The 19,613-nt window shown below is 42.3% G+C and overlaps 1 protein-coding gene across 2 annotated transcripts in view; it reads right to left on the bottom strand.

Annotated features, from left to right (window-relative positions):
- The window catches only part of VPS50 (VPS50 subunit of EARP/GARPII complex), a 215,617-nt gene that overhangs the window by 155,372 nt on the left and 40,632 nt on the right, over positions 1 to 19,613 (bottom strand). For both annotated transcript variants that reach the window (XM_063452255.1, XM_063452256.1), the window contains one exon: positions 507 to 577. In XM_063452255.1, the coding sequence (XP_063308325.1) occupies positions 507 to 577 (71 nt within the window). The remainder of the gene's footprint in view (positions 1 to 506; positions 578 to 19,613) is intronic.

Below are 19,613 nucleotides of genomic sequence, written 5' to 3'. Positions count from 1 at the left end.
TTGGACTAAGGGTATGTCATAAAGTGGAACTCACCCGGCTAACCCAGCTGAGACATGACCTACTAAATACAACTATCTACTGTTAAGGAAGAAGGGGGTAGAACCTTAGAATGCTAGGATGTAAAAGATCACGACAGAAAGCTACACTAACCAAGTGCCCCAGGGCTCTTGTACATTATACATACCTGAAGCTGTAATTGTCACCAACTGGATCTGCGCATCCACGAACGTCTAGTACAGTGAGAGACCTGCGAGTCTCACCATCGAGGCAACTAATGAAAAACGACTCTAAACATGTCGATCAAAAAAGTAAGAGACCTGTGAGTCTCTATAGTACTATTGGGGACTGCGAGCCCACCAGCGATTATTATTTGTTACTGTTTCCAGGGACCTGCGAGTCCTGTTCCCTCTTGCATACCTCGTATTGTAAAATCATTGAAAATACGTTAATAAAAATTATATTTACAAAAAAAAAAAAAAACTAATTTGCTAGTTGCATTCTGTACCTTCTTCCATTTGTGCAAATAACAGCAGCCAGCTGAAGGCTTGTTTGGAGCGACGTAACTCGTTCAAGTTCCTACAAGACAAAAGATTGCACTTAAAATGCGTTCAGAAAAACAAACTATCTACATCAGGAGCAGTCGCACAAGACCTCAACTGATAATACTCTATGTAACTGTTCTTGCTGCAAGCAGAAATTTGTGGTATAAAAAATAAATGGTATAAAGACACTGAAAAAAATGATGATGTATTTTTTTTCCACAGCACTAAACATATATTTGCATGGACACAAATCTTTTTTGGGAATGCCAACCCTGGGATCAGGAGCATGTACCCTTCCTTGAAGGGTATAAAGGAAACCACAAGTGCAGTCAATCTTGTTTGTATGAGGTCCATTTCAAATGAAATACCATTTAGATTCTACTGTTCTGCAAAGCTGTGCCTTACCCTTGCCAGTGAGCGTTAAGCCTTCATTATATATTCAGGTTTGTCTAACAGTGGATAGTTTCTGTGAATATAGTATGTTTATTAGTTCTTTACTTTTATAGCGGCTCTGTCACCTTGTGGCGTCTTTTCATACTTTGCAAAGATTGCCGTTGATGACATGGCTGCTCGGGGTGCGGTAGCCTGGGATTGTACCTATGGTGAGTTATACTTGCCTAATTCTTTTCCCTAGGGGTGGATTAGAAAAATCCCAATGCAGTCACGTAGTAATTTTGAGCATTTCAAAAAAGATTTACCATTTATAAAAAGCTCACAATATTTTGGATGGGTTGAAGTGAAAGAGACACTTTAATAATTCCCACAAATAACCCTCTGAGTAGAGTCAAAAGGACACTATAGTCACCAGAACAACTACAGCTTAATGTAGTTGTTCTGGTGTCTACACCATGTCCCTGCAGGTTTTGTGTTATAAACACTGCCTATTCCACTCCACAGACAGCCACTGGAGGTGCTTCCTGGGCCAGTGCTGACGTTCAGCGTCTCCATGCTCTGCGCTCTTTATGAGGACATGCTGATTGACCAGTGCAGCATTTAACTCCACCCCCGCCCCCTTAACCGAGATCATCAGAATTTCCTACAGGAAAACATTGTAATTGGCTGAGATCATCTCTTCTGATGATGTCAGTCAAGGAGGCAGGTTAGGGGCAGAGCCATGCCAGCGGACCCGCATGGCGCTGGAAATTATGTAAGACTTTAGTATATTTAAGGGAGCAAGGGGACCTAAATAGTGATTTTAGCATTACTGTGTCAGGAATACGTGGTTTCCTGACCTTATAGTGTTCCTTTAATATATTGTGTTATAATTTAGCCAGACTAAATTAGATTACAAGTTTCATTCACAGTCAAGATATATCACGCAGCCATAGGGAACAATACAGAGACTTGGAGTTATTCACTAAAATCGAAATAGAAGAATCAAACCAATGGATAATAATTATTAAAAACAAATTGAAATGGGATTTTTTTCTAATAAAATGTTTTTGGAAAGGAAATAATCTAAAGATAGTTTTCTATTTAAGATACACTACAGTGCTAAAGTTATTCTGCCTGAAATAGTGATTAGTTATGCAGCATTAGGCCATATATTGTCATGCAATATTTGCATTTCTGATTAATATATTCCACTAATCCAAATTAATTAAACTTGTGTCTGCAAAGATAGCATGCAAGTGTTCACATCATCAAAATTTATAAAATAAACATACAAAGTTCAAAAAGAACTTAATCCCATTGTCATTCAGCAGATCTAGACACACAATAAACAACATTAATGTAAGTTTTTCTCCAAACATGAGTGATAAACCTACTAAACGTTAGATACATAATGAGATTATAGCAGGGTTAACTAGGTATTTTCAATGGTATATATAACAAAATCAGTTTGGATATAACTTTTGAACCAATCTGAAAAGTTATTGTTCTAAATATGAAATTTTCATCTACTTGCAAATAGTAAAGTTTATAACGATGAACAAGACACGTCTTTACATTTAAAGGAACACCCCAAACAAGTAACGCAGCTTAGCCTGATGAGTCTTGAGTCTGTCATATTTGTGACAGTTTATAAAAGTCTGCCTTCCTTTTCTCAACGAGCTGTATAACTAGCGGATTTGGAGGAAATATATATATATATAGTCACACCCTAAGTAAGTTTTGGAGTTTGAAAGTCAACATGCCCGAGCTTGGAGTTTAGTCAATAACTCTACTACTAAACCGAACGACAGATTGACACTGAAGGATCTGAAAGAAAATACATTTGATTGCACCAATGCAAATGCTTAAAGTTTCACATTTTGTTTTATAGTAAAGTAAATGGGTTATGTAAGACAGAAGACAAGAATAAGAAGCAGCCCGATTTGAATTTTGAGGGCAGACAACTGGCTTTTTATAAGTAACAAATTAAATGGGTATCAGATAAAAGGAGTAGTACTGAAATAAATACATTATTTATATTTATATATACCATGGCAACGCTCCACGCAGGCCCTGAGATTTAGACAGGGGAGCTGCTGGGAAGAGAAGTCAGATTGTGCTGTGGGCCCCTGCTGCAGAGTCCAGCGGCTTGCTCCAAGCACCATGCCACCGGACCACCAGGGAATGTGATCTCCCCCCTCTCTGGTCATATATAAAGCAGGAAGGGGGACTAAAATGAAATGTTAAAAAAATTAAAAATAATAAAAATGCCCCCCCCCCCCCATTTTACACACATTACATACTTACACAAACATACTCTGCATTCATTATATACACCACATTCACTATACACACTGCATCTAATACACATAAACAGCCTTCACTATACACACACTACATCCACTGCACATACCACATGTAATACACACAAACACACACACATACTTTGCAATCACTACACAAACACACACTCTGCATACACTATACACACACACCACATCTAATACACACAAACACTACATCCACTACACAAACATACACTCTGCATGCACTATACACACTACATCTAATACACACACACTCTGCATCTCATATACACCTCATGCATTACACAAATGTACAATCCACTACACACACATTCTACATCCACCATACACACACTAATAATCAGTACACGCACTGCATCCCAGTGGCAAGAGTCGGGTGCAGGTCCTGGGGAGCCCAGACCTTGAGCAGTCTGGGTTTCTGATGGCAGCCCTGCCAGGGAGGGACCATTTTATCTTTTGATCTCACTGCCAGCTCGAGGGGGGCCCGATCAGAGCTGGGGCTCCATCCGGCTCTGATGTGGCGACCCCTTTAAGTGGCGCCTAGAGCATATGCCTTGCCTGCCACACCCTAGGTACCCCACTGGTCTCAGGTATGTTTATATCCCTTTAGCACAACAGATGAGCATGACAATTTGGGGCGTGGCAAGGGTCTTTACAGGGAATCCGAAAGTAAGCCCAGTCACTGCTCGGTTTGGTAAGGGCTCAAACTGTGCCGTTTAAGAATTTTCGAGATCTACAAAAATTCCATTTTCTTTTCTTTTCTTTCAATATTGTTATTGCATTTTTTTCTGTGAATGCATTATTGGCCTGTAATGTTCCTTTAAAGTTGACCAGTAATGACCCTTCTTACAGCAATTTGTAGGTAATTAAAACATGTATATCAGCATTTTCAATGTATTATGTGTCAAAGATTGGTGTTACTTCAGAATGCTTTTTATGCAAACCAACGTTTGCACACTTCAGAGCCAATGTAATTGGAATGGCAGTTGAAAGGCAAGAGTTTAATTTGTGTGAAAAGCTTTCTGTAGGCTGAAGAAATACCAGTTTTTGATGTCTAATCATTTCAGATTAGTGATATTTTCAGATTTACTTTAACTTAACCTGTGTAAAGTTATTAAGCTTCGGCAAATTGTTGTGAAAAAGGACACAGTTCAAGTTTTTTTTTGTTTTGTTTTTTATACATAAACCAGTTGGTATCCATGCTGCATAAAACATACATGTTCATTTGTTTGTAAAACCATTTCAGTGTGTAAATATTACGATGAGGACTCTGCTCAAATGAGTTTACAGTCTATAGAAGGTGGGGTACAAAAACACAACAGGGCAGCAAAGGTGACAGCCACCAAACAAGGTTGAATTTACATTACTGTGTCACTAGATAACATCCAATTGTTATAATTGTGGTAAAGACCTCTAAACAGAGAGTGACACTAGGAAAAAGAATTACAGTAGAAAAAAAGAAAGGAGAAAATGGAAAAAAGAAACCGGTAGAACAGGACCTACTAGGATGGAGTTGATGGGTCTAGTCACGGTTTGTTGTGGTGTAATTGGAACTCGAAAATGGGTGATAATGCATGATGAATTCTTGCATATCGAACGGTTACTTTATAATAATAGCTCATCTTAAAAATAAACAAAAAGGAGTTGTTTTATGATGTACCCCATTATTTTTTTTAAATTGCCATTATATTCCTTATTGTTGTTCAGGGTATACAGGTCACTGTGTGGTGTTTGCTCCATGTGCCAATCTTGTTGTGACTTATGTTAAGAAATATTTTGATGGTATTTTGTTCTCTCTAAGCTAACCTGTATGTTTCAAGGTAGCTTCTCAACCTACGGTTGAAGTAGTAGGGGAGTGAGCACTCCATTGTTTATGGTCCGTGCCGAAGACCTTCTGAGCGGGTAGATCAGTCTACACTGAATAAAATTATAAACACAACAACACTTGTGTTTTTGCCCCTATTTTTCATGAGCTGAACTCAAAGATCTAAGACTTTTTCCATGTACACAAAAGGCCTTTTTCTCTCAAATCTGTCTAAATATGTGTTAGTGAGCACTTCTCCTTTGCCAAGATAATCCATCCACCTCACAGGTGTGGCATATCAAGATTCTGATTAGACAGCATGATTATTGCACAGGTGTGCCTTAGGCTGGCCACAATAAAAGGCCACTCTAAAATGTTCAGTTTTACTGGATTGAGGGAGTCCAAAGGGGGTCCAGAAACCAGTCAGTATCTGGTGTGACCACCATTTGCCCCACGCAGCGCAACACATCTCCTTCGCATAGAGGTGACCAGGTTTCTCTGTCACAATTTATTCTGCCATTTCCTGCATTTTCATAGATTCTTTTGTTTTGTCAATTTGTACAGAGTCCTGCTAGTAAAGAACAAAAGTGTGCAGCAATATTCCTCGTGTTCATCAATGGCTCACGTGTTCCGTGTTCATGGTTTTGGAAAGAGGGACAAATTTGGGGAAATTCACATTGCAGTTTCCAAGCTTTGCTGGGTCCTTGTCTGATTTGGTACAGTGTAACCTCTTACAAATTACCCTACTAAAATACCTATATATTTTTATCATCACTTTCTGACATGACACAACAATTCCGGATTGCAGAATACACTTTTAATTCAGATTACTCTGATTGTATTTAGGATGCGTGAAATGTTATGAAATGACACGGTATCAGTAGCACAACATATGAGCAATCAATCAGAAACATATTGGCAGAAATGCAGAGAAAACCTATCTGTGTGTAAACTACCATCCCACCAGCATCAACTTGTCAGTGAGTCGCCAGAATAATTGTTAACCTTGGCACAGAATGCTCTCAGTGATCAATAGCCTGCAAAATCAATTTATGAACTGTACTAATGCAAATTATGCATTTGATTTACTCTTGAAAACCTTCTGGTTGGAAAAGAATATTGCTTGCTGCAGATTCCAGATGGAAACTGATAGCATGGAAAAGGAATTTGCATTTAATGACATGAAGCTTTCAATATAACTGGAGTTGATTTTAAAAATAAATAAAAAAAATAAAAATAAATTTGACCAATGTGTTCGGGGGAAAAAAAAAAAACAACTACAGTTTTATGTAGCAATCAGGAGTGAGCAAATATTTGGTCAAATGTATGATATTGGCAACAATACATACACACTCTCTCTCTTTCTCATCATGATTTAAATCACTAGTTAGAATTTCAATTTTCAAATAAAAAGATTCATTCTTGCTGGTTGTTATAATCTTGTTTTTTTTTTGCAAGCAGATGAAAGTTTTATATTTAGAATAATAACGGATTTTGCTATATACCATTAGAAAGTCATAGATCAGTGGTCCCCATCTCAGTCCAGGATTTAGGGATTACCCAGTTGTGTTTGAGGTGCTTTTAGAAAGAAAAAGATAAACACCTTAGACACAACAGGGTAATCCCTAAATCCTGGACTGGTAGAGGGTACTTGAGGACTAGGTTGGGAACCACTGGCATATATAAGTCTTATTGCATGCAAAAAGGAAAACTATTACCGGTAACTAAAAAATAAATAACAAATAAAGCATATTCAATTTCCTCATACATGTCCACCCTACTAGTCTCCACTATGAAATTTCTCATCTGAGTGCAACAATTTGTCATCCATTATGTAAATACATCTTAACCACTTTAATATTTGCACTTATTGTTTTGAGAAAAAAAAAATATATATATTTATAAAGTAAAGAGCTTAAATGTGTTCGCCCTACCTCTTCCCAGTATGACATTTTTGCAGCCCACCCTTTTCATACAATAATGATATATTTGGAAGATAGACAAATTGCACTTGTTTGAGAGTTTGTGTGGTTGAACAAATAACTTTTTCACAGCTTAGCTCACTCTCAAATTAATGCTCATTAAGATTTTGTGTGATTTGCCAAGTTGTAATAGTTTTGTCAGCCTTTCTGTCTTTTGTTTAGTGTATTTGTCAAATACCTTGTGAAGCACTTCGTACTGTTTTTGTTAAATTATTTTATCCTCTCAATAGATTACAGACTGCCAAGCAGAGATTAAAAAAAAAAAAAACATATAATAGAGTCTGTAGTTTGGTACTCATATCCTTTTATTCTACAGTTACCCTACCTTGGTAACTAATGAAGATGACAGAAATTGTAATTTATGAAGGCAACAATGAGCCAGCTGGCACCATAACCACTATACAGGGCTTTAAGAAGCGGCCCCAAACTGGCACCCTGCCTAGGGCCTTGGACAACCTCAATCCAGCTCTGGCGCAACGGAGCAGTGGTCGGGTAAGCAGATAGTATTATTTTTTTTAGCCCTGCTACAAGTAAGTGGCAAGGCTGTCTTGGTGGGGCATGCAGGGAAATCAGAGCTGACAACATAAGGTTTGCATCTCCAGCAGTTGCATACCTTAGTAATGGCTTCCTTGAGATCCAGGGCTTTTTAGTATTCACAGATTGCAAACGGATATGCTGACTGCCGAACTGTGAGAGATCACTGGCATCTGCCAGTGGTGCAAATCTCACACTCCCATGCTGGACCTTCAGTTACTAAGGATCCTTGATAGACCACCAGGCAAAGCTAACCCCGGCAGGAGCACCAGGTAGTATGACCCCCACCAAAGGATCACCAGGGATCATAACCTCCCTTCCTTGAAGAGAGCCAAGCAGGAATGGGCTACACAGAGCATGACATCACACGTTATATACAGCCACCACACACACAAACAAAATACAGCCAGTACACACCACACACAACATACAGCTTGAGTTTTCAAGCAGATTTTATCGTAAAGTTATCTAAAAGATGGGTGTCAGATGTTTGGACAGGGCCACAATTTCAGTGCTTGCCATAGGTGCCACCCTTAGTAGATATGCCTTTGACTGACACTTCCCAATATCCTTACCATTCATCTTTAACTCTTGATGCGTTTTTTCTGCTAGAAGTCCGCATCACTGTTGCAAGTGGAGAATACTTAACAGAGATTTATGCAAGATCCCATGAGACTTCATGATCCTTCACAGAAAAATAGGTTTCTTTTCCCACAGTGGTCACTTGCGACGGCTGCTAGGAAATCACAAAAGCTGACTGCGGAGCTTGGCCTTTTGTCAGCATTTGCATGACCCATAAGACAAAGCAAGGACTACTAGTTTTTTTATTTCTCATTTTATTAAGTGGTAAAAAATGAATGTAATGAAGAATAGTCAAACTCCCATTCCATATCACAAGTGTCTGCAAGTACAAGGAAAGCAAGTAGATGCAAGTATGGTCTGGCTGATTATTGCTAAATATTCTTTCGTATATTGTGGTCACAAAACATTTGTACTTAATCAAATGCACAATGTATGCACTGGAAAAATAAATATGTTAACGGGAAATGTCACACAGGACTGGAAGAAACAGCCCGGGCTGCTTGAATTTACCACTTTATTGTAAGAAAACTGACCACTTGGACATGTCCCAATATCATTCAGTAAAGCATAAAAGCATTCACATATTAAGGCATCTTAAAAACTCCAATGAGGAAGCATTCCAAGACTATTTGGCATTTATGCAACAAAGAGAAGGTCAAATAAGTGACCAATCATTCATAAGAAGAACGCTTAGAAACACATTACAATAAAAAGTACCATGGGTCACACTGTCTCCCTCATATAGGAGCTAAATTACTTTCTCTACCAAGTGTGACTTAGTACTAGAAGATTTTGGAATCATGCTGTTCTCTGATCTACAAAGAGAAAATTCCAATATATGCACAACAGCGGTAGAACCACAAAATGATTATAGCGGCAAGCCCCTGTGTAATTCAATTATGATATTAAAGATTACTAAAAGTAGCAGCCAAAGTTTTATGTGTATTAAAACAATACAATGAGTGTCAAATGAAGGTGTTAAAGCATTCATCCTACAAAATAAAACAAAATACGTCCTTTGAGTGTATAGCTGGCACCAGACTGCTTTTTACAGATATGAGAAAAACAATATGATCTATATTTCATTTACATATTGTTGCAGTTGTACTTTACTGTCACAATACTGTCGCTCATACGACAAAATAGCATCATATAGTACCCAGCATGCTGGGCAGACACACCATGAAAGGACTGACCACTGTCTCGTCCATGTCCGGCTGCCATGTTGGAGAAGGAGACAAAGCTCAGCAGGAAACTATAACTTTTTCTTTAATTTGCATTTTATTTTTTTGATATTGTGAGGCTTTTAAAATGTCAGCATTTGTATATAAATGCAGTGGTAAGAATATAAAGTCAAACAGAAAATAAGTTTAAAAAAAACAAACAATGATTAAAAAGTATAATTTTAAAGAAATTTGTACTTACACATACGAAGGGGGCCTTGAAAGGGATGTGTCTAGATGAGCATTTATGATATTTATCAGAAGGGCTCCTACATCTACTATAATCACCAACAGCATATGTTTCAAAGCCTGTAACCGCTCTAGGTTACAGTTTAGACTGTGCAAACGATCCTAAACATGAAAGATGGTAAAACTCTGGATGTTAACCAACATCCACTTGAGGTAATGACAACGTCCTTGTTTTTTTCAAAAGGTGAAATGTTTTAGTTTGCAAAGTGCATATACAGCAGACATAAAATAAAAACTAAAATTGAACCTAAGAAACACTGTTCTATTTTGTAAATCACGTGAACCCTTGCTTTAGAAAATTTTGCAAAAAAGAAGACACAAATAGCAAAATTGTATAACATGTTTGACAGCAACCATTTGCAAAATGCTAAGACAGTTACTTAAGGCAAACACTTAAAGATACACACCAGCGCTATAAAAGCATTTATTCACAATGCTGGGAGGTGTAATGCCGCAGTTAAAGGGACCCTGTAGGCACCCAGACCACTACAGGTCATTGAAATGTTCTGGGTAATGTGACCCTTTTGCACTTAGTGCTGCAATGTTAAATATTAAAGTTTCAGAGAACTGCAATGTTTACATTACAACACTATGTCTGCTCTCAGTGGCTGTCTGGTAGACAGCCACTGTGGGGTGCCTCAGGAATCGATTCAATGCTTGCCTATGGGGAGGTCTAATTCGCACGCGGATTTTCGGCTATAGTACAGAGCAATCAGGGACAGAGGGATGTGTGCCATTTAGGAGTTTTCTAAAAGTGCAAATTTCTCTGGAAATTCGACATTTCAAGAAGTACCGTATATACTCGAGTATAAGCCGACCCGAATATAAGCCGAGGCCCCTAATTTTATCCCAAAAAACTGGGAAAATTTATTGACTCGAGTATAAGACTAGGGTGGGAAATGCAGCAGCTACTGGTAAATTTCTAAATAAAATTAGATCCTAAAAAAAATATATTAATTGAATATTTATTTACAGTGTGTGTATAATGAATGCAGTGTGTGTGTGTGTATGAGTGCAGCGTGTGTGTATGAGTGCAGTGTGTGTATGAGTGCAGTGTGTGTATGAGTGCAGTGTGTGTGTGCATGAATGCAGTGTGTGTGTGTATGAATGCAGTGTGTGAATGCAGTGTGTGAATGCAGTGTGTGCAGGGCCGGTGCAAGGATATTTGCCGCCGTAGGCAAAAAAAATGTTGCCGCCCCCTCCCCCCCCCCATATGTCCTGACTTCCCCTCCTCCTCCCTCAGTGGTCCTTACCTCCCCACCCCCGTGTTCCTTCACCCCCCCCCCCAGTGGTCCTGACTCACCCCTCTCCTAGTGGTCCTTACCCTCCCCTCCCCTAGTGGTCCTTACTTCCCCCTCCCCTCCCATAGTGGTCCTTATCCCACCCCCTCCCTCTCATAGTGGTCCTTATCCCCCTTCTCCCTCCCATAGTGTTCCTTATCCCCCCCATCCCTCCCATAGTGGTCCATATACCCCCCTCCCTCCCATAGTGGTCCTTATACCCCCCCTCCCTCCCATAGTGGTCCTTGTACCCCCCTCCCTCCCATAGTGGTCCTTATCCCCCCCCTCCCTCCCATAGTGGTCCTTATCCCCCCCTCCCTCCAATAGTGGTCCTTATCCCCCCCCCTCCCTCCCATAGTATTCCTTATCCCACCCCCTCCCTCCCATAGTATTCCTTATCCCACCCCCTCCCTCCCATAGTATTCCTTATCCCACCCCCTCCATCCCTAGTGGTCCTTATCCCACCCCCTCCCTCCCATAGTGGTCCTTATCCCCCCCCTCCCTCCCATAGTGGTCCTTATCCCCCCCCCCTCCCTCCCATAGTGGTCCTTATCCCCCCCCTCCCTCCCATAGTGGTCCTTATCCCCCCCCCTCCCTCCCATAGTGGTCCTTATCCCCCCTCCCTCCCATAGTGGTCCTTATCCCCCCCCTCCCTCCCATAGTGGTCCTTATACCCCCCCTCCCTCCCATAGCGGTCCTTATACCCCCCTCCCTCCCATAGTGGTCCTTATACCCCCCCCCTCCCATAGTGGTCCTTATACCCCCCTCCCTCCCATAGTGGTCCTTATACCCCCCCCCCCCATAGTGGTCCTTATCCCCCTTTTTTTGTTATTATTAATTTTTTTTATTATTATTAATTTTGTATTATTATTTCGTATTTTATTTATATATATTTTTTTTTCGTCCCCCCTCCCTGCTTGATATATGGCAGGGAGGGGGGCTCTCCTTCCCTGGTGGTCCAGTGGCAGTTCAGTGGGGGGGAGAGGGGGGCTGGCAGAGCTGTACTAACCTGTTCTGCAGCTCCTGTCAGCTCTCTCCTCCTCTGCGCCGTCCGTGCAGCTCCTTCTATCAGCTCACACTGTAAGTCTCGCGAGAGCCGCGGCTCTCGCGAGACTTACACTGGGAGCTGACCGAGGTGCTGACCGGACGGCGCAGAGGAGGAGAGAGCTGACAGGAGCTGCAGAACAGGTAAGTACAGCTCTGCCAGCCCCCCTCTCCCCCCAGTCTGTATTATGGCAATGCAAATTGCCATAATACAGACCTTGACTCGAGTATAAGCCGAGTTTGGGCTTATAATGGGCTGAAAAACTCGGCTGAAAAACTCGGCTTATACTCGAGTATATACGGTAAGATTAAGGAGACACTTTACTAACCCCTTGCGCATGTAAGCAGGTTAAATAAATGATCAGTGCATGAAATTTCACAATTGGAAATCAAAATTGACTAAGCATGGGACTTATTTTTATAAAACACAGGCTCAAAAAAATAGATATATATGACTTCTACACAGACACATCTGATTGGATAGTAAATGGAAGAAGTTGGAAGTAGCCTTGTTATAGCCTCCGATGGCTTAGGTAACAATAAACAGTAGGGCAGAGAAAAAGTAGTATACTGTGGAAGAGAAAAAGTAGTTTCCTGGCTAATCATGGCAGCATTTAACATCTGGGTTTAGCTCCTCCCTCTAACCCTCAGGACAAGAAACACAATCAATTAAACAATTAAGCCTACCTTCCCCTAGTATAATAGGTAACCCAGTATCCTCCACACCTCTTTTCCTGTCCTCCTAGTCCTAGGACAGTTTTATATATATATATATATATATATATATATATATTTTATTTTTATTTATTTATTTTTTTCAGTTTATCTGAATAATTTATTTATTTTTTTGCTCACCTGACCATGTTTGATATGGTCTTATCCCTGTGGAGGTCAGCCTCCCTCCTCAGGAAGCCCAGTCACATGTAGCCCAATCTCCAAGGAGTTGGGAACCCCTGGGAGCCTGGGTGGTTAGTTCCACAGGCTGTTGGAATCCTCTGGTGTCCAGTGAGTGCTGCAGACCTCGATCAGACGATCAGCATAACGGTGAGACGCCCGCGCATGCGCAATGCGCACGACTGGAATCAGAGTGATTTTTGCAAAACCCAAAATGGCGGTTTCGCAATCTCGCGACCAACGTGCGCATGTGCGATCCTTTAAAGGTACAGAGCGGGAAATTTGAAATGGCGGTATTCAGCTTAACAAACGCTTGTTTCCTTTCCCTTTAAAGATACAGTGCTCTATTATGCTCCCCATACACATACCTATTTAGTGATTGTGGCGCCCTGTCAATCTGTATATATCTTTTCTCTATTAGACTGTTCTTAAAGCTCTGCAGGTACTTAACTTTTCTTATCATCAAAATGTTTGGGCTGGGAATACATTATCTTTTTTTAATGTTCTTAGCCCTACAGTCAGTATGGATCCTTCATCCCCTTCTGCAAAATCGACGAGATCTGCAATAGGTCATAGGTGAGCAATATTTTTTCTTGTTTTTTTCACGTTACTAAAAAGAGTGCATGGAGGGTACAGTCTTATGACTTCTGTATCTTACAGCCCTCGTGTCCCAGATCCCCATCGAGGAGAAGGGAGAAACTGGCAGCCTGCCCTGGATGTGGAGAAAGGCCTATGGATAACTGCAGGCTCTGCAGAAGATGCTTAGCCATGGTTGCAGGAGAATCTGATCGCCAGATGTCACCGCAAGCCTCTACCTCCTCAGCCAAGGATATTGCTTATTGGATTAAGCAAGCAGTGGTGGAGGGAATTGCAGAATCCAACAAAAGTAAGAGATCAAGAGGTGAGACCTTCAGCATGGACTCAGATCAGTCTGACGATGAATACAGATGAATACAGACAGGCTTCAGCTTACCTGGATTTAGAGCCAATCTCATCCAGTGAAGAGGAGTATATGGAACAACCTTGCTCCTTGGACTCCAAAGCTATGGAGCATTTGATTATGGCTGTTAGAAGAACATTGGATTTGCCAGAAGAGGCCAAGGAATGTTCAGCTTCTGACAGACACTTTGGAGATTTGCACAAGATAAGACCTTCCTTTCCCGTTCACAGCTCTATTAAAGACCTGATGCGGAGCGAGTGGCAAAATCCAAGGAAAAGGATTACTAGTCAAGGAAGGCTTTCAAAGTTATACCCGATTAAAGAGGAGGATTCCAGATTGTGGACAACGGTCCCAAAAGTTGATGCTCCTATCATTAAGGTTGCAAAAAGATCCACGCTTCCAATTGATAGCAATGCTTCCCTTAAGGAACCAATGGATAAAATGATTGATACTGATTTATCTAAAGCATTCATGACAGCGGGATTAGGTTGCCATCCGGCTGTGTCCATTTCTGCCTTGCGTTCCTGGTTGCTTGACTTGGAGGATGACATAGATAAAAGTGTTAGTAGACGTCAGATGGCGGAATCCTTGAGGGATATAAAACTCGCCAGTTACTGGCTTTTGGAATCCTCCACTGACCTCATTAGAATTCTTTCTAAGGTTACGGCTCATTCAGTCACCGCTAGAAGGGCGCTTTGGCTGAGATCCTGGGGTGCAGACCTTTCCTCCAAGAATAATTTGTGCTCACTTCCCTTTATGGGAGAAGTGCTTTTTGGGAAGCCGCTGGATGAAGCTATTAAAAAAGCGGCCAAGGTTAAACAGGTCATGCTGCCACAAGATAGACGTCCCAAGAGACCTCATCTGGACCGCAGACCTTTTAGGGATCAAGGCTACTTTAGGGAAAGTAAGACCTACAGACCGGGCAGAGAATTCGCTAGACATTCCAATTGGAAGAGCGGCCAGAATGTCAAATCTTCTAGGGGCAAGACGCAAAACTCTTCCTTTCGCCCCAACAAGCAATTCTGAAGGTGGCTTACTCCAGGTTCCTCGAGTGGGAGCAGGTCTTTCATTCTTTCAGAGGGCCTGGGAAATCATTCCAGATGCTTGGGTAAGGTCTATTATCACCGGAGGTTATCATCTGGAATTCGAAGAATTTCCTCCTCCACCAAGGTTTATTCGCACAAGGCTTCCTGCCAACATCCAAAAACGAGAGATTTTGACTCTTTATGTTAACAATCTTCTTATAGAAGAAGCCATCGTACCTGTACCCATAAGAAAAAGATTCCAGGGATATTATTCTCCCGTGTTTTTGGTCAAGAAACCGGAAGGAAAATGGAGACCTATTTTAGACCTCCACCAGCTCAACCATTACCTGAGAGTCAGAAGATTTTGCATGGAATCCATTCGCTCCATCATTCCTGTTGTTCATCACAAAGATTGGATGATATCGGTAGATCTCAGGGATGTATATTTTCATGTCCCTATCACAATCACCCATCAAAAATTTCTCAGGTTTTGTGTCCGGAAGGAACACTTTCAATTTCAGGCCCTTCCCTTTGGGATAAGTATGGCCCCGAGGACCTTCTCGAAGGTTTTGGTCACCATCATTGCTTTGCTCAGAAAAGAAGGTGTAGCGGTGTTCCACTACCTGGACGACATCCTGGTAGTGGCCCCGGACCTAAGTTCAATATTCCAACACAGACAACTAGTCCTTGACACGATCTCATTTCGGTTGGTTCATCAATTACGAGAAGAGTCACTTGCATCCTTCAAGAGAACTGATATTCCTGGGAGCAAATTTCAATACCGACACGGCGATTGTATCCCTCGCACATGACAAAAAGATCATACTTCAAGATCGGATAAGGAACTTCAGACTGAAAACTTCAGCCTCGGCGCGAGAGTTTATGAGACTTCTTTCCTCCACAATAGAGCTTGTCAGGTGGGCACAGTGGAACCTTCGTCCTCTTCAACAATTTTTTCTGGAAAATTTCAGGACCAGCTCGAGGGATTGGGAGAAACTGATTTGCATTCCTTTTGTTCTGAAACAGAAGCTCCTTTGGTGGATGTCGTGGGAAAATATCTCCCGAGGGTTCCCCTTGCTGGAAATAGATTGGGTGGTCATTACGACAGATGCCAGTATGACAGGATGGGGGGCACATTTAGGGAATCTGTTATTTCAAGCAAAATGTCCTCCAAGAACCCAATGCTTGCCTTCCAACATCAGTGAACTAAGAGCTACCTTTCTGGCTCTTCTTAATTTTCAACAAGTCATCCGGCATTCCTGGGTCAAGTTGAGAGTGGACAACAAAGCGGCTGCTGCCTACATAAACCATCAAGGCGGGACAAGGAGTGTAGCCCTGATGAGGGAAATTGTTCCCATTATGACCTGGGATCAGAATCATGTGGAGGGCCTTTGTGCCACCTATCTCCCAGGAAAGGAGAATGTATTAGCGGATTTCCTCAGCAGACACCTGATAAAAGCTTCAGAATGGCAACTTTCCAGGAGGATCTTCGCTCAGTTGGTCCAGAAGTGGGGTCTTCCCCAAGTGGACCTCATGGCGACTATTCGGAATACTCGGGTTCCATGCTTTGTGTCGAGGAGATACCATCCAAAGGTGGTTGCTCAGGATGCTCTATCCATCAAATGGGAATTCGATCTGGCCTACGTCTTTCCTCCAATTCCCCTCGCCCACGCTGTTCTGAGAAAGATCTCCAAGGAACATTGCAAGGTGATAGCTGTCCTTCCCTTCTGGCCTCGTCGCCCTTGGTTTCCCCTGTTACAGAGGTTATCAAAGGACCTGCCTTGGGAGCTTCCAGTCTCGGAAGACCTGCTGATTCAGGGTCCAGTGTTTCATCTGGAGCCTTACAAATTCAGGCTCCATGCATGGCTATTGAGAGGGAATCTCTAGTTGAACATAGCCTTTCGGACCAGGTTATCTCAACCCTGTTACGTTCTAGGAATCCTTCTACTTCTTCTACTTACCATAAGGTGTTGGAAGCCTTTGCACGATGGTGTAATTCCACGGTTCAAGATTTAGGTTCTCCTTCCGTGTCTCAGGTTTTGGGTTTCCTACAAGCAGGCCTGGAGAGGGGCCTTCAACTTAACACGCTTAACCCCTTAAGGACCAAACGTCTGGAATAAAAGGGAATCATGACATGTCACACATGTCATGTGTCCTTAAGGGGTTAAAGTGCACTGCTCGGCTCTTTCTGGTATTCGTTGGGCATTAAATCCTATTGTGATTCGCTTCTTCAAAGCAGTCATTAGGATTAGACCTCCTATCAAGATATTCTCAGCTCCTTGGAATTTGCCTCTGGTTCTGCAGGCCTTGACGGAACATCCCTTTGAACCTATTGATGAGGTCCCAATGCAGGTTCCTTCTCTAAAGACCCTGTTGTTACTGGCCTTGGTCTCTGCTAGGAGAATGTCAGATATTAGAGCACTGTCGTCTGAGGAACCGTTCACTACCTTCTTCGATGATAGAGTTGTGCTACGGCCTAGACCTGAGTTCCTTCCAAAGGTTGTTACACATCCTTCCATCTGAATCAAGAGATTGTCCTGCCGGGGTATTTTCAGGAGCCATCGTCTCCTGATGAAGAAAGATGTCATACGCTGGACCTAAGGAGGTGTCTTTCCACATATATTGCACGCTCAGCTAATTGGAGAAAGTCTCCACAATTGTTTGTGATACCTTGGGGTTCTCGTAAAGGTGAAGCTGCTTCTGTCGCAACCCTTCGTTCCTGGACTGTTCAGGCTATTTCTAGAGCTTACAGAACTAAACAGGTACCAGTTCCCAAGGACATCAAGGCACATTCCACGAGGTCCATTGCTACTTCATGGGCTGCAGAGTCAGGAGTTCCTGCAGAGAGCATCTGTAAAGCTGCCAATTGGTCATCTTTGAAAACCTTTGTGCATCACTACAGAGTGGATGCCTCATCTCGTTCTGATTCAGAGTTTGGCCTATCGGTCTTGAACTCTTATAAGCCTTAAGTGGATATTAAACAATTTTTGTAGCATGACTTACCCTCCCTGAGTGGTTATTGCTTTGGGAATCCCATATGTTAAATGCTGCCATGATCAGCCAGGAATAGAGAAAATGTATTGATACTTACCGTAATTTTATTTTCCTGGCTATTACTCATGGCAGCATTTGGTCTCCCACCCTCTCTTGGTTTATTCGTCTTGTTACTGGACTGAGGTGTGGAGGATACTGGGGTACCTATTATACTAGGGGAAGGTAGGCTTAATTGTTTAATTGATTGTGTTTCCTGTCCTGAGGGTTAGAGGGAGGAGCTAAACCCATATGTTAAATGCTGCCATGAGTAATAGCCAGTAAAAGAAAATTACGGTAAGTATCAATACATTTTCTCTAATAGTGTTGTTGTGTTTTACATCTGATTGGATGTAGAAGATCTTGTATCAGAGCATATCTGAGCACATACAGTAGCTCTTATTCTGTACACAAGCATATCTAACCACATGAAGTGGTTCTCATCTTGTATTAGACATGTGCGAAGTGCAGCATCTTTTGTCAAAGCACATCTGATCAAGTGTAGTTGAACCTTAATTCTGTATCCAAACACATGCAACCTGGTGTAGCGAGCCTCATGTGGTACCGGAGCACATTTGAGTAGGCACAGCAGACATATCCTGTCTCTGAGTAACAAGGTTCACTTAGATTAACAAGGAGGCTTGCAGTGCCAGGTAAGAGGTACAGCAGTGAAGGTTTCTAAATTTGGTTATATTTTCTTCAACACATATATTTATTAAAGGGACTCTATAGTCAACATATAAAAGCAAGAAAGACAGGTCCCCCAACCTTCTTTCTTGCTTTTATATGTACTTTCATTTATTAAAAATTATTTTCGGGGCGTTTTTATATGAAAAACTTACCTCCGTTCCAGCGCCGAGCTCCCAGCCATGCCGCGCCCCCTTTTTCGTCAAAATGACGAAATCGCGGGGCCCAATAGGACGCTTCTCACAGAGAAGCGTCATCGCGATGTGGTGCGCATGCGCGGCTTCGCACTGCACCAATCGCGTTCTTCATAGAGCGGCATTGACAGCCGCCCTATGAAGAACCTCAGCGCTATACCGCGCATGTGCGCGGAATGCGCGTTCGCGAGCTGAGTTGTCTGACTGACAGCTCAGCTCGCTTTCTAAAGCTAACAATAAGGGGGGGGACCTACTGTCCCCCCCCGGCCCCCAGCCCTGAGCGGTGGGTGGGGGCCCTAAAACTAAACATAAGGGGGGAGACCTACTGTCCTCCCCCCGGCCCCCACACCTGAGCGGTGGGTGGGGGCCCGAAAACTAAACATAAGGGGGGGACCTACTGTCCCCCCCCTGCCCCCACCCCTGAGCGGTGGGTGGGGGCCCTAAAAATAAATAAGGGGGGGGACCTACTGTCCCCCCCCGGCCCCCACCCCTGAGCAGTGGGTGTGGGCCCTAAAAATAAACATAAGGGGGGGGGGGACCTACTGTCCCCTCTGCCCCCACCCCTGAGCGGTGGGTGGGGGCCCTAAATACAAAGGGGGGGACCCTAGTTAACCCCCCCCAAAAAAAATTATCTTCCCTACCTACCCCCCACACCCTAAAAATAATGAGGGGGGGACCTTTAACTAAAAACAACTTACCATTCGATGTTTTCTTTCTTCTAAAATCTTCTTTCTTCAGCCCCCAAAAAAGGCCAAATAAAAAGCCATAATAACCGACGCAATAAAAAAAACGAGCGCAAAAAAAACAATCCATGTTCACCCATGGTGGGCTCCGTGCAGACTGCCACGCCCTGCAATTAGACTAAGAACACTCTGATTGGGTGTTTTAAGCCAATCAGAG

The sequence above is a fragment of the Pelobates fuscus genome, chromosome 4 (genome assembly GCF_036172605.1).
Source record: "Pelobates fuscus isolate aPelFus1 chromosome 4, aPelFus1.pri, whole genome shotgun sequence".
Classification (NCBI taxonomy): domain Eukaryota; kingdom Metazoa; phylum Chordata; class Amphibia; order Anura; family Pelobatidae; genus Pelobates; species Pelobates fuscus.
Note: the sequence above shows the minus strand (reverse complement) of the source record. Positions and strands in the feature narration are given on the sequence as shown.